We start from the raw sequence: 16314 nt of genomic DNA, 5'->3' as shown, positions 1-16314 counted from the left end.
TTTCTGAGAAAAGTGTTCTTGGTAGTTTGATAGGAATTGCATTGAATCTATATATTGCCTTAGGTAGTGTTGACATTTTAACTATATTAATTCTTCCTATCCATGAACATGGTATGTATTTCCATTTATTTGTGTCTGCTTTGATTTCTCTCTTCAATGTCTTATAATTTTCTGAGTACAGGTCTTTTACTTCTTTGGTTAAATGTATTCCTAGGTATTTTTTTTTTAAGTAATTGTAAATGGGATTGATTTCCTGATTTCTTCTTCTGATAGTTTATTATTGGTGTATACAAATGCAACTGATTCCAAATATTAATTTTGTATCCTGCTACCTTACTAAATTCATTTATCAGTTCTTCTACCCTGTCTCCTTGACCCAGGTTTTTCACTCCAAACCTAATCCATTTACAAATCATTTATAGTCTGTCTCCACTGATTTATGAGGAATCTAGGTTTAACAAAAAATTGAAAGGGGGCTCTTGATTGTCTTACTTTAGAAAGTTTTATGAAGTTGGGGTCATTTAAAAGTAAAATGCCAATTTTCTCTACATAGTAGGTACTCAGTACTTATGGAAAGAGTGAATAAGTCCACAAATAAGCATGCTTTCCCTTAGTATTAGGATTGACTATAATTTATGTCTTTCACAGCCCATCTATGTATGCAAGTCCTTTAAAAATATATATATTACCCAGCAGTGATGATAACCTATTTTGCTCAGTGTGAGTAGGCAGACAGCTTTATTTCCAGTTAGTCATAGAAACGCTTTTTATGTCTGCTTAACCAAAACAAACGAATTCTTTAGTGGGGGTAATTTCATAGAACATGAAGACCATGCTCTCCTACTAGTGGTATTTATGTTACTCTCTAATGTGTAAAGTGGGTTAAAAAAAAGCAGAGTTATTGGCTCCTTTCCCAATATTAATTGCATTTTGGACAAGGCAGAAAGTTAATTTCTGGTACCCACTTTGTTGTACATTATTCCATTTGTACATTACTCACAACAACCTTGTAAGTGAGTGAGGATCCTGCTTTAGACATAAGGAGATGGGTTTACCAGGGCTCTGTGACCAGCCCCTGGTGCCATGGACAGAAGGGGCAGAAGTGGGGCTCAGGGCAGCATGTCTGACCCAGGCCCAGCAGGACTGGGTTTTCCTCTGCTAAGAGGATGGAAATGGGAGCGTCGTCTCTCAGAAGACACACAGACAGCGCCAGGGCCTGCTTTCCAGATGGCACTGGCTCACACTTAGCCTTAGATTTTTCTTTGAGTCTTCCCCGTCACATCATTTTTTTTTTCTTTCATGGGTTTGTGATGTGGGGAATGGGGGTCTAGGCAGGTGGAAGGAGGAAAGTTGGGGACACCAAGGGAGTTCTTTCTGACTAATGGTGAGAGTGCAGCAAGAACATGGCAGAGAATGAGTGTGAAGGCTGCGTCAATTCTGCTAGATCATTTGAGCAAAAAAGATGATCTCAGAGAGTTCATTCTCCCCCATGCTCTGGGTTGACTTGTTCCAGAGATTAGTTTGATAACTCTTTCTGCCCTGGGGATGGTGGACTTTGACTACATTCCAGCATGATGTTGAATTTCTCTGTGATGGGGGAAGCCTTTGCTGAAGTCTTTGTTCCCATGGCATCCCTTTGAAACTTCTGATAACCGATCAAAGAGGAATGATTTATGAAGGTGGTCATCCTTTCCCATTCAGTGAATGTGACTGAAACCTAAATCAGAGATTTCAAGTGGCTTCAAGGCTTTGAAATGTGTACTACGAAGGCAGAGTCAACTTTCCAATTGGCCAGAAATTGTCCTCTTGACCTCAGCCAAGAGATGTGAGCATTTATAGCAGTAGTAGAGAGTCTACTTCAGTGACCCTCCAAAATCCTCTGGTATTCCAATGAGAACCACCTCTCAGGTTTTGAAACACTTACCTCCTTGCCTTGGGTTTCTGAGATTACTTTCCGGCTGTGTTACAGCAACTGAAGGGAGTGGAACGTAGCCCAAAGCTCTGAAGTTGCACTTGCATGGCAGAAGGTTGTGAGTAACCCGGGGGGTTAGGTTTGCAGTAAGCAATTCATACTAACCATCAGAGCTTGGTACTTACTCCACACCTTGATTCCCAGAGCACCTTCATGCCTTATCATCTCATAATTTTGCCCTCATGTCATTCTTGTGATATGCTGGGGATGGGGAGACCGAGGGAGGAGAAGAGGTGAATTGCCATGTTTCAGATTCTCAGCAAATTATTCGAAAGCCAGGTTCTGATTTAGGGTCACCTGTCCTCCCCCTCCTGGTAATACATGTGGGTTGCTGGCCACTTTGGATGAGGGAGGTCTGCACAGTGGAGAAAGTGAGTGGCAACAGGTAGAAGTGGCCACTGAAGCCTGTCTGCCTGCACCAGGCTTAGCGAGGGGATCTGGTGTCTCCTACTAGTGCTGGTGATTAGTCAGATTGGACCACAAACTAATGAGCGATTGCCGCATTCCTGGTAGGTGCTGGATTTCATTTCATTTTCTCCCTCTTCACTCATCAGCTATATGATGGTTTTTGTGTGCATGTTATTTCCAAACTAATTGTTTGGTTTCAGCAACAGACTGCAGGTCTTGGTCAAGTCCTCTCCATGAAGGCCCTGTTTCCATTTGGCTTTGTTTTGGCCTCTTCTACATGTAAACCAACACACTGACAGAAAGATTGGTGTTTTGTGTTTGTGTGTGTATAGGGGGCGAGGTGTAAGGAAAATCATCAAAAACATGAACATTTGGTATTTTCAAATAACCCTTCTCTCGGGCTGTTCTTTCCTGGCAGGATGACAGTGCCGATTTGAAGTGCCAGCTTCAGTTTGCCAAAGAGGAAGGTTCCCTGATGCGTAAAAAGATGGCCAAGCTGGGGAGGGAGAAGGACGAGCTGGAGCAGGAGGTCCAGAAGTACAAGGCCCTGTATGGCGACGTGGACAGCCCCCTGCCCACAGGGGGAGCGGGTGGGCCGCTCAGCACCAGGGAGGCCGAGCTGAAGTTGCGACTGAAGTTGGTGGAGGAAGAAGCCAACATCTTGGGTCGGAAGATTGTGGAGCTGGAGGTGGAAAACCGAGGCCTCAAAGCAGAGATGGAGGATATGCGGGGTCAGTATGAGCGAGAGGGTCCAGGCCGGGACCACATCCCAAGCATTCCTACCTCACCCTTTGGGGACTCCCTGGAGTCCTCGACAGAGCTCCGCCGACACCTACAATTTGTGGAGGAGGAAGCGGAGCTGCTTCGAAGGTCCATATCTGAGATTGAAGACCACAACCGGCAGCTGACTCATGAGCTGAGCAAGTTCAAGTTTGAGCCTCTGCTGGAGCCCGGATGGCTGGCAGACAGTGGGGGCAAGGGTGGGGTTCCCCTGCAGGAGGAGCTGACGTCTGCCAGGCTGCAGATCAGTGAGCTGAGTGGGAAGGTGCTGAAGCTGCAGTATGAGAATCGGGTGTTGCTGTCCAATGTTCAGCGCTATGACCTGGCCGCCCAACTGGGCCTGCGTGCCCTGAGTCCCCGGGACAGCGATGCTGACAGCGACACGGGCAAAAAGGAGAGCGATGGGGAGGAAGGCCGCCAGCCCCAGCCCAAGCGGGAAGGCCCCATTGGTGGGGAGAGTGACTCAGAAGAAGTATTTGAGAAGACATCGGGCTTCAGCAGCGGAAAGTCGTCGGAGGTCAGCAGGCCATGTCCGGTGGAGGTCCTGAGGGCCAGGGAGGACTCTGAGTGCTTGGTAAGCATAAAACAGGAGGCCGAGCGGCTGGAGCGGACCATGGAGAGCCTCATCATGGACACCGACACCTTTGTGGACAACGTGGCCTCACTGGGGCCTGGTGTCCAGGGGGAAGGAGGAAAGAAGGAGCCCCAGCTGCTGGCGGCCATTAACGCCAGGATGAAGGCTTTCAGGAAAGAGCTCCAGGCTTTCCTGGAGCAGGTGAATCAGATTGGAGATGGCCTGAGGGAGCGCCTGGAAGGCCTGTCCCCCTTCCCCCACCTCACAGAGTCTTCCAACTTCCTCTCCACTGTGACCTCCATGTCCCGGGACTCCCCCATCGGGAACCTGGGGAGGGAGCTGGTCCCAGACTTGCAGGTAAGGGGGCTCCTGGCTCTGCCTCCCTGCTCGGTCTTGCTCTACCTTCTTCTTGCTGGCATTGCTGCACTTGAACTCATCCTGCTCACGGCTGCTTGGTTATGATTTCAAACCTGCTTTGTACTAAAGCCTCAAGTGACAACCAAATCCTTTCTATTGGTTGGGTTTCTTTTTTCCTTTTTTTTTTTTTTTTGAAGTTCTCTTTTATTTCCTTGTTTTTTTTCCCCTTTTTTCCTACCTTATTCTTAACCGTCCTTTGCTTTTGGCTTAGAGGCCCTCCCTCATGACACAAGGCTAATCCCAATGGAAGTGGTAGGGATTGACGCAGTCTACCCTTTCTTCTTTTTTGGTGTCTCAAATGACCAACTATCCTGATGAAGAAGCAAAGAGGAGTTTAAAACAAAGTACAAACTCATTTCACAGTCATGATAATTAGTAGACTCGCTCAGGATCATTTGCAACTCTACTTGGGTTTATTGCCAAGGGGACACAGTACAGTTTTGAAAGGCCCTAGGCAGCCAGGCCCACCCACTCCCACTGGCAGATGAGCCAGAATGGGGGAGAGGAGCACGGTTCTGAGAGAAGGATGGTTTTGACGGAAAATCTCGCTGCCGTCTTGCTCCCACTGCCCTCCCCGAGCTGAGGGTGAGGGCAGAGTGGAGTAGCTGTCCCAGGACTGCTTTCCTATTCATCGCCCTTGGGTGCATGACCCAGCTGCCGCCCTGGATTCTGGCTTTGGCTGCTCGACCACAAGCAAGGAAGGAGGAGCCTTGTTTCCGTATCCTTCATGGGTAGTGCGCTGCAGTTGCATCTGTGATTCATGCACCCCCATTGCATGCGCCTCATAACCAGTGTTTGCATCCTTACCTCCCCTCTCTCTTTTTGCTTTTGAGATCTTTCAGCCCATCATTTTGTCCATCCTCATTTTGGTTCTGATCTCTTCACTCTGTTATCCCACTGTGTTTAAGTTGTTTTTTCTATTCATGCTTTTCTTCATCTGATAGTTATCTCAGTCGTCTACCTTACCCACTTTTGTTTTGTTTAGCCCTCCTCCCCACCCCCACCCTTGTCCTTTGTTTTTTATTTAAAATTAAAAACAAAACAAAACAAAAACCAAATCCCTCACATGCACCTAACAGTCCAAACTGAGAGATCAGATGGAGTGGCAACTGGATCAGGAGCGAGGGGACGAGCGGGAGCACCTGCACCTCCGATCTGCACGGAAGCTGCACCGCCAAGCCTACGGGGATGCCAGGAGCTGCCAGCCGGGAGGCCAGAGCTGTTTCAATCTAGAGGTCAGAGACCTGGCTAGTCCCACCAGCCACCCTCTCCCACCCTTCCTTTTTTCTGTGGCTGGCTGTGTGACATTTCCTACCTAGATCCAAGGCCCTTAGGGAACATGGTAGGAGAATATGGAACCAGAAGGGCTTAACTAGAAACAAAACCCACTGCATGCAACTGGAACTAGAGAGTCTACACAGGGTGAATGCAGGGAACTTCCAGCACCCCATGTCAGACAGGCATCATCCTGCCTATAGACCTGTCTCTCCAGGGCACCTAGAAATGTAGCAAATGGTAGGAGACTGATTTGTGAGCATAACCTGGCTTTTTGTCAAATGGTAAAGAAAGCAGAGATAAAACCAAGCGCTGTTTTTGCTAGGCTGGAGGAAATGCTCTTCCCCGTGTCTCATGTGGCCTATCCTGTACTTTCTTGGTAACAGTGCTTCAGCCATTGGGCAGAGTGAAGGAGTGCACTCCTGACCTGGGGCTCTTCAGCAGTCCCTGTTGTTGTCCTAGTAACCCCTTGTCAACAAAGCTCTTAGGCACCATAGATACTCTCCATTGTATGAAACAGTTGTCAGCAATCCTGCCAGAGAAAGCTCCTCCATATAAGTAATTCTACCCAGGACAGAAAGACAGGTGTCACCAAGGAGTGAGTCCCTGGCTCTGATACTGCTGGTCAAGGCAGGTTATTACAGGGTTACAGAAATATATTCCACATTGGAAAATATCTGGATAAAGCATCTTAATTCATCAGTCCCAGTGGGGATGTTATACCACTCAGCTCTGAGGCTTCCCAGTGGCTCTCAAAGGGCAGGGTGAAGAAGGGGCACTCTCTCACACCTGAAAGCAAACAGAAGCTCCCTCCACTAGAAAGTCAAGCATCTGACTAGGAAATGAAGTGCACAGAGACACTCAGGGCAAGCAGTGCTTGGTCCCTTCAGCTCAGCTTGCAGCTAATGCCTCAGTTAGGCAGCAGGTCCCACTGTCAGAGGTAGGCGGGTGGGGCAGCTGGCTTACCAGACATGAGTTCACGTATTTTCAGTCTGGGGCTTTTCCTTTGTCCTGTAAGAGAGTCTGTCACATCTCTACCCTTGTTAATTGGGCACACAGTGACATGAAAACTGCCTCCAAAATGCTTAAGTAAAACAAAAATAGTTTTCAGAAACATCCTGTGTAGCCCCACTGTCTGTGTAGTGTGACAAGGAGAGATTCCGCATACTAAGGGCCAAGCACATGTCAGGGCCAAAACCCAGAAAATAAGCAGAAGCCCATCGTGCTATGTGGGGCTGCTGTGGGCAGTCCACAAAGCAGCAGGATGCCCAGGCCTCTGCCAGTCAGGAACTTATGATGCCCAGAATAAGTATTTGTGATTTTATTTTATTTTTATTTATTTATGTTTTTATTGGGGAATTGGGGAGGGGGAACAGTGTTGGAGAGTTGGGGAAGGGGAACACTGTGTTTTTCCAGGACCCATCAGCTCCAAGTCAAGTTGTTGTCCTTCAGTCTTACTTGTGGAGGGCGCAAGCTCAACTCCAAGTCCAGTCACCGCTTTCAATCTTAGTTCTGGGGGCAGGGGGACAACACGTAGTCCACCATGCCATGCGGAAGTCCAGCTGGCAACCTTGTTACACACTGAGCCATCCGGCCTCCCCTCCGCAGCTCGCTGCTGCTCAGCTCGAGGTTCCATGTTCAATCTTAGTTGCAGGGGGCGGGGGGGTCATGGCCCATCATCCCATGTGAGAGTCAAACCAGCAACCTTGCTGCTAAGAGCATGTGCGCTCACCATTTCAGCAACAGCTCAGCTCAGGCACAACTCACTGGCCCATGTGGGAATCGAACCAGTGACCCTGTTGCTCAGAGCTTGCGCTCTTAAACAACCAACTGAGCCACTTGGCTGGCCCCCAGCATTTGTGATTTTAAAAAATGCTTTCTGAACACGGGGTTTGGAAATGGAGTTAGACATATATTATAGCATATCATCTTCAGTGTATTCTCATTCCAAAATTGCAGGTAGAATGTCCTAGGTTTTATACCAGAATTAAAACAGAGCACTACATATTTGGGATTTTCCCCAAATGTGGATTTAGTGATTAGTGTAATTCTATAGAACTTTCACAGTAACCCCCTTTGATCAGCCCATGCCCCACACAGGGTCTTCATATGAGAATGCTTGTTGCTTGGGCAGTTGCAAATTCACAATTATGTACATTTCAGATGAATTGAAATGAAAACCTCAGGAAGACACATTTCCCAACCTTCATTTCACACTGTACCGCTGGCTATGTATAGCAGGGCCATCTTGCTGAGCTGGAATCAACCGTAGCATGAGCATCAGGGCCGCTGGGCTCTCGTCCCACTGTGTCCATTACTAGCTCTATTTCTCAGACAAATGCCCTATTTTCTTGTCCATAAAATGGGAGTAAAAATACTGCCCTGCCTGCATCATGTGCTTATATGTGTATGATTCTCAGATCCAATGGGCTGTTGATTGAAAAAGTACACTGAAAAGTGCTAAATGCCTTGTAAACATCAAGTATGATTGATTAATAATAAAAAGAGGGAAATATGTCCCGCCATTGAAGACTACCAAGAGGGAAAGGGTGTCACAGCACCCTGGTCATGGTACCAATTTTCTCTGCCTACTGTAGTCCTGTCTCATTTGTTATTGGCTGTTTCCTGGTCCTGTACCAGAAGCACAGCTCTGGCTGAACATGGAAGCCCTCTTCTCTTTGATATACTGTTGGAGGAGCACTGCACCTCCCTTCCCATGTGCTGTCATTCAAGGCATGTCACACAGAACCTGTTTAGTTCAGCTCTGATAAAGTGGTGATAAAGTCTTCCTGTTGCTTGCCACATACGTGCATGTTGGCATAGCTCCAGAAACTGGCCACAGAGAGAGAAAAATACTTCATGAATCAAGCTGAATGTTCTAGGACAACAAATCTCATAAGACTTAGTTGGTGCCATATGGCAACTTAGGATCACTGAACAGTACAGCTCAGAATGGAAGGTCAGATCTTCAGACTGATTCCCTCATTCTGCAAATGAGAAAAACGAGGCCTGAGAGTGAAGCAGCTGGCCAGCCAGCTCCCTGGGGCCTTAGTGATAGAACTAGGTCTAGAACGGTCTTCTCAGGCCTGGTCAGTCCTCTCCCTATCTGCCCTTGAGGAGCACTACTGTCTATGGCAGGGACTGAATAGCGCTGACTACTGCACCCCCACTCCCACCCTGGGCCTGGACACTCCCAACAAGCGCTCCATCTCCTGGGAGATGTTTCTAAACATGTATTACTCACGTGGTCTAGTTGGATGGCCAGCTATCTTGCCATGGTATGTTTCCTGTAAACATGTGTCTGGTTTCCTTTAATTTTATATATTTTAATGAGAAAGTTAAAAAAAACCCCAAAAACCTCATAGTAAAAGGCAAGGCCTAGGAAGCATCATTTCCTAGAAGGGGAATCAGGAGATAAACAATCAGGAGAAAAGTTGTGATTTTTTTTTTTTTAAAGATTTTATTGCGGAATTGGGGAAGGGGAACATTGTGTTTTTTCAGGATCAATCAGCTCCAAGTCAAGTTGTTGTCCTTTAATCTTAGTTGTGGAGGGTACAAGCTCAGCTCTGTCTAGTTGCCGCTTTCAATCTAAATATTGGGTTGTTGGAAATGTCTTGACATATTTTTTCTATGTTTTTTGTTGCAAAAATGCGTCATGACTTTTCCGACAACCCAATAGTTTGCAGGTGGGCATAGTCCACCATCCCATGTGGGAGTTGAACCAGCAACCTTGTTGCACACTGAGCCATCCGGCCACCCTTTGGCAGCTCACTGCTGCTCAGCTCAAGGTGCTGGGTTCAATCTTAGTTGGAGTTGGGGGGGTGGGGCGCAGCCCACCATCCCATACTGGTGTCAAACCGGCAACTTTTCTGCTAAGAGCACGCGCTCTTACCATCTCAGCGGCACCTCAGCTCTGGTGCAGCTCACTGGCCCATGTGGGAATCGTCCTGTGACCCTATTGCTCAGAGCTTGCGCTCTTAACCAACTGAGCCACTCCAATAAGTTGTGATTTTTGTATTCACTAAGGCATTACAGAAGAGAAAACCCAATTACATATGCAAACACATTATATTTAAAAATATTTTTTAAAGATAATACACATCCTAAGACTACTTTAATAGCTCCATAGCTTTTCCTTTCTTTGAGAAGCCAAATGTAGTCCCTTGTAGAGTATGGGTTTCTGGGAAGCTGCTCTGTCCCTTGGGTGGATATCACCCTGACAGCTTAGTTTGGTCTTTGAATATTACAGTGGGTTAAAGAATAGCACAGTGGACAGGCCTAGGGAGCAGAACTCCTAAAAGCTTTTCAATGAAAACATCCCCAAATTCTTTGCTCACAACTGCTTTCCTATGAGGCTATGATGGAAACAGTACACGAAGATCCCATCAGTTAGGGCAGCCCGACTGAGAAGCTGCTCCTGTTGAAGACACTGCAGTAATTGGAAAAAAAGTAAACAAGACACTTTCATCTAGAATGAGGACAACACTGTAGCTGGATGTACTGCTAGCGGTTTCCTTTACTCCCTCTTACACGCACTTGAAATTAACACCAATTGTACAAGCCAGCTATTACCATGTGCATATGAACTTCCTTCAGCTCTTTGCCCTTAGTTCCTCGGGGTCGGGGTGGAGCCTGATAGGACACCTAGTATCAACAGCTTGCAAAAAGAAACAACTTTCTGAATTTCAACTGAAGTTTTATAAAAAGATCAACTCCTCAAGTTCCATTTGTGAAATGCTTCTATGAGTTTTGCCTAATAGAATTCCTTGTTTGGGGAAAAAGATAAGTTCTTATTTTGGAAGATTTGGGGGCCGGCCGAGTGGCTCAGTTGGTTAAGAGCTCACTCAAGAGTTTGAGCTCTGAGCAACACCGGTTCGATTCCTGGCCTGAGCTGAGCAGCCGCTGAGCTGCCAACAGGTGGCAGGATGGCTCAGCTTAAAAAAAAGAGGAAAAAAAGGAAGATTTGGATATTTTGGCCAGGTTAAATAAACAGACTTCACAGGGACGGTATTCCTGTTGCCTGTTTATCTCAGTAGATAATTAGCAAGATTCTCACACCATGCACTGATTCTTCCCTGACTTTGCTCCTTATAGTTTCCAAAACTGCTGAGAGATTCCCATTTGTTAGGAGAGAGACTATATAGAATATGTGGTTTGGAATGTGCAGGGCACCTTAAAAATAGTTCTGAATGAGGTAGCCAAGATGGGCACTAGCCAGACTTCAAATATAGATGAAACCAAGCCTGTACCCAGAGGATTGAGTTTCTGGGTCAGAAATCTCAGAGGGCCCTCTTCCCTAGCTCCCCCTTTATCCTTTAATCAACCAAGCACATGAAGCATTTGTGAACACTTATGCCTCAGCTGTGACATACCAGCCATGATAAAATGATGTGGGGCTTTATGTGAAGTATGTGTACACATGTGTTGACCTCATATACTGCTTTTAGAAGAAGCAGTAACAAAACTAGCCAGAACAAAATGGAACTCACCAGAATATGATGTCATGGATGGACGTGGAATATAGTCCTGATATGTAAGTAGCATTGCTAGGTGTTAGAGTGGCTGTCATGAAAAGCATTTCTTTTTTTTGTAGAATCAGGTAGTATAGTTATCTTCCTAAATGTGAGAAGTAATTTACAAGCCACTTTCTCTGAAGATGTCCAGGAAACTAGCAGTGTGAATCGGAGTAGGACACAACCATGAGGGGAAAGCATGGGTGATGGGTTTCAGAACACGAACAAGGAAATTGGTTGTGATCTCAAGAGTAATAAGCCTCCACAGCATCAGAATCAAGTAAGGATGGTATTTGGTTAAATTAACTGCCTTCATAGAGACATCAAGATGAATTTGTTTGATATATAATCAGAATCTTAGGTAAGTGGGCAAAGAATGTTTTTAGAATCAAACCTTTGGGAACTTGGTAATGAGAGGAAGTATGTACTTTATGGAGGAAATCGGTGTGTTACGTAAAAACGTTCTTCAGCTGTATGTGATTGTGTGAGGTTGTGTGGCAGGAGGATAATTTCGGACGGAAATTTTTGCCATCACGTGTTTGTATTTTGTTTTTGTAACACTGGAGTGATGGCATCCCGACTAGGAGCACTTAGCTGTCCATAATTTTAATGTCCCATTAGCAAAAATGGACAATAAAGGAAAGTAAAAATTCTAATAGATGAGGAGGATCTAAAACTTTTCTTGTTGACCACTGTCCACAGATGCCATGGCAGTCACTGTAGGTAAATCAGATGCCCCAGAGGAACATGCTCATAGGACTTGAAAGGTCCTGTCCTCTCCTCTGACCCTTCAAAGGTGTGGTGCAAACAGAGGAACACATTTTTAATCAAACAATGCCTGAAGTACAAGACTCATATGTTTGTTTAAAATAAAAATGGTTTATATAATTATTTATTAAGATTAAAATTGAACTAAATAATTTCGTATATAAATATAAACTAAATTAATAGATCTTTGCTTTTCTTAAAAGATAAGTTTGATTAGGATGCCTGTTTTAACATCTAATGGGAGCTCTGGGCTAGTACCAAATGTGTTAAAACATGTGGGATTTTTACATTTTAAATGTATAGAGTAATATGTAACTGAGCAGCTTGGGTAACTTGAAAATGCTACTATACAGAACACCTAAATTGCCAGAAGGGAAGCACCAGGAGGGCAGGGATTTGGGGCAGTTTTACTTCTATATCCCCAGTATAGTACCTAGCATAATAGGTGCTTAGCAAAGATTTGTTGAAGAAAATGCTGCATAAAATATGTAATGTCCTTTTAAATATATAGCTGAATTCCTAAGAAACTTAGGAAAATCTTCAAGGGTTGGAATTGATTTCAGAATTGAAAACCAGAGCAGTATCTGTGGCCTTTATTTTAGGTGGGTGGGTTTTGGGGGGATAGTTACCTGAATTGGTACCCCTGAGCCTTGGGTTTTAATAGCTCCAAAATGACAAGAGACAGGGCCTTGGGCCCAACACAGGCAGGAAAAGAAATGAACCAGGACTCTCGAAGGTCTGCACATCGTGAAATGCCAGACTGGAGAAACATCTGCCTACTGGGAGAGGGATGCAACGGGGAAGCTTGCCCATGAGCGTGGAGCCTCCCCTGAGTAACTATCAGCACAGTCAGCCTCGCCAGGATGGGGCTTTGAACTGATGTCATCAGGAGGCCCAGAAATCCCAAAGGAAAGGAAATTTTATGTTCTCTGGCCAGCTTCTGCAAACACAAAGCTCATCTGGAGGCACATTTTCAACCCAGATCACATATGAGATCATAGCTAACTCCCCATCGAAGATGACCTCACAATGCAAAACTGCCGATACCCTAGCCAAAAGCACGCACCTGGAGCAGGGGTCAGCCAATGTCCAACAGCAGGATTCGGCGCTAAAGACCTTCAGGTTTAGAATTATCAGATAGAGATGATAAAATTAGTGTGTTCAAAACTACGAAAGGGAAGCAAACAAGAGAAAAAGAGTAAGTCATTATCATAAAGAACCATATATTAAACAATAAAATAGAACTTTTAGAAATGAGAAATTAGTCATTGGAGTAAATTCAATGTGCAGAGAAACGCTTCACTTCAAAGAGAACCCAAAACCCTGCCTAATAAATATAAAACACTATAATAATATTCTCTAATAACTAGTAAATCAAAGAATAATTATTAATGTTCTCAAGTTTCTTGAAAATAGGATGAGTTTAAATCTGTACTTTCAAAAACTTTACCTCAAAGTTAATAAATCCCCAGCATCTCTGATTTTTCTCTGTCTCCATCCTTCTTTCTGTAAACTCTCTTGGTCATCCTCTGTGCTAAGGGAAGTGAGCTGCCCTTTTATTTTCTGTATTTCCTGTTCTTGGGGTATAATTTTCACTCATGACAACCTAGGTAACATCTGATTAGGAAGAACAAACAATATCCTCAGTGAGAAATAACAGGTTAGATAAAAGTGATCAGAATGAACTAGTGAAATGATACTGATTTTTATTGCAACAATCCACTCTTAATTTCCAGCTTTATAAATCACCTATCTTCAAGTAGCATAAATCAGTGGGTAAAATGTCATGCTTCAATTTTAATGATGCCTGAGATTTTTTTAATATAACAATGTTTCCGTCTCTAAAAAAAAAAAACACATTTCAGAAGTAGTAGCTCTGATTCCTCTATCATTGCCATTTGGACATTAAAGACATAAAAGATAGACTATACCAATAAAAAGAATATTAAAAGATTCCTTTAACTGTATTTAACCTAAAATGTAACAAGCAGATCTTTGTGCAATTCCTCTTAGGCACTGTGTGCAGTTGAGAGGCCCAAAACAATGTGTCTGTTAATGAAAGAGCCCGCCACCCCAATCACGCTGAGCATTTATGGCAAGTCCGCTGGGAGAAAGGGAAGGCCGGAAAAACTAATAAGAAAGCATACGAACTAATTAATTACACAACTTAGACATGTGTAAACTGAGCAGTGAATCTAAGAGGCCCACCGAGTGTGAGGTGGTCATGCTTGACTTGGTCATAATCACCAGCTCTGATCGGCCCCAGCATTTTAAAAGACTGTCTAGAAGCTGCTGTGGCAGCAGACACCTCTGGGGTACCCTGGCTCTCTTCTTGGCCTGGTTTGTGGTTACTGTGGTGAGCGAAGTTCAGGTGATAGGCACCACTTACCCACCTGTCTCCTAGGTGAGAAATAAAGGGCAGGCGGAGTTGTCCCCCCCCCCCAGATAACACAAGGGCACAGGGCGAGAATCTCAGGGGAGGTGCTGCAGAGTCACTCTACTGCTGCAGCACCCGCATGTGCTGTGTCGCTCCGTGTGTGTCCCTGGCTTGTGCAGATGTCTGTCCTGCGTCTTCACCTCAGGCAGTTTCTGCATCCACTAAACCCCCTTCCTTTATCCCACTGATCAGCTCAGGGGCCCCCCTGTTTTATCTGAACAGATTGTATTGATAGAGGAGCTACAGGGTCAGCTTGCACTGGTGACCAGACTGCATCAAGAGGAGACAGAGAAATTTACAAACAAGGTCCGAAAGGTAAATATGTCAGCACAACCATAAACATGGATGTCAGCACAACCCGGTCTCTGACTGCAGAGCCCATGGGGAGACTGAGATGACAAGATGTGTTGTAAAAGAACGTTGTCTATTGTGCACAGGCTCCTGTACCTACAAGGCTGGAGGGTGTATGGAAAGGCCATCCAGACAAGCTACCCACCTCAGACATCTCATAAAGATAACCGCTTACCTTTCTGCTCTAAAACATGCTTTTCAAAATTTACAGTGTGATCTCAGGAAGTTTTTCTTAATACCTAGCCTAAATTTCCCTGCAGCCAGAACCAGCCAAGTAAAATAAAATAAAGGCCCTAAATGCACTAGGCATGAAAGTGTGTGCAACAACTTTTGTTGCCCAGCAGATTTGTAAGTTTTGTCAATGCTAGGTAAATTTCTGAAAGAAATATCAACAACTCATCCTAAATTATTGTTTTAAAAAAACCTGACATTGGGCCAGCCGAGTGGCGCATTGGTTAGGAGCTGGCTTGGGACGCCAGCTCTGAGCAGCAGGGCCCCGGTTCGGATCCCACATATGAGGGCCAGTGACGCTGCCCTCTATAGCTAAGATGGTGAACAACAGCTCAACCTGGAGCTGGGCTGCCGTGAGTCACCGGCGATGGCCTAGGCTGAAGCCCCTGCTGCAGTGGGCTGCCATGGGCTACGGTGTGTGGCTGGCAGCCAGCGTGAGCGGCCAGTAGCTACTGTTAGCTGCTGTGAGCCGCCATGAGCGGCCCTCCAGAGGCCGGTGACCTATCTGCCTCAGCTGGGAAAAGCGCGATGATAATACCAACATGGGCCAGTGAAGCAACGTCCTCCACAACTAGACTGAAGAACAAAAGGACAGCAACTTGTCTGTTCCCCTTCCCCCGATTCCCCAGCGCTGTTCCCCTCCCCCAATTCCCCAATTAAAAAAAACAACCTGACATTAATTGAGCTGTGGCCTTATTAGCTCCTCTCAGTATTTTTGAATAACTTGTTACTGGCTGATTATCCTTTATCTGTTAAATCCTTTCTCAGAGTGCCTAGTAGAAGGGATTCAAAGACATAGGCACTTGTTGCCCCTGGCCTCTCTGTGAACTGGCCAGTCCCTGCCACTCCGAATCTAATTAGATTGTAAACAGATATCCAGGCTCAGAATTGCCCTTGCTGCTTTCTCCCCTCTTGTAGTTGTTCTTGAAAGACACTTGTATCTTTAAAAAACAAAACCAGAAACCAGTTGATCTTGTTGAATGGGCATCACGATGTTCTAAAATGCATATCCTCTATGGTAAAATAAGGTATCCAAGAACTTAGTACATTTACCCCCATGTTGTCCATGCTCATGCTCATCTAAATAGGTCAAACCCGGTTAAGGAAGCGCCTTCTGCACCTTGCAGCTCGGGGAGAGCAAAGCTGTATGCCAAGATCTCAATGTGCTCTGCCAACCTTTACCACCAGATGCTCTTCCCTTTTAAACGTTTAATTTTTAGGTCAAGTTTTACATATTATTACAAAAGGAAAATAATTTTGTATCACTCAAAAGGGAAACTCCTAAGTAATTTAAATTGTTTTTGCACTGAACCAAAAATCATGTTTGAAAGTGAGTTTATCCCTGGAGATGCTGATAGCAAAATGGCAGGGTCCCAGGTGTTTCTAGTACTTGGATTCAGGATAAAGGAGTATGTTGAAGGTCAGAGGTGATGAGATGTCATCCAAACTTGTTCAGAGGAGAAGGGAAGGTGTCCCCCAACACAGCCCAGGGCATAGGACCAGCTCTGAGCCTTGGGAAGTGCTTAGAGTCCTGGAACAAGAGGAAGCAACGGCAATGGAGGAGGAGAGGTAGGATGGAGTGAGTCAG

General features: G+C 45.2%; 1 protein-coding gene across 5 annotated transcripts in view; it reads left to right on the top strand.

Annotated features, from left to right (window-relative positions):
- The window catches only part of MTCL1 (microtubule crosslinking factor 1), a 132146-nt gene that overhangs the window by 79553 nt on the left and 36279 nt on the right, over positions 1-16314 (top strand). For all 5 annotated transcript variants that reach the window (XM_019649960.1, XM_019649958.1, XM_019649957.1 and 2 more), the window contains 2 exons: positions 2799-4091; positions 5231-5386. In XM_019649960.1, coding sequence (XP_019505505.1) covers positions 2799-4091; positions 5231-5386 — 1449 coding nt within the window. The remainder of the gene's footprint in view (positions 1-2798; positions 4092-5230; positions 5387-16314) is intronic.

Source organism: Hipposideros armiger, unplaced genomic scaffold (assembly GCF_001890085.2).
Source record: "Hipposideros armiger isolate ML-2016 unplaced genomic scaffold, ASM189008v1 scaffold_136, whole genome shotgun sequence".
Classification (NCBI taxonomy): domain Eukaryota; kingdom Metazoa; phylum Chordata; class Mammalia; order Chiroptera; family Hipposideridae; genus Hipposideros; species Hipposideros armiger.
The sequence above is the reverse complement of the archived record's forward strand: the minus strand, read 5'-3'. Positions and strand labels throughout refer to the sequence as shown.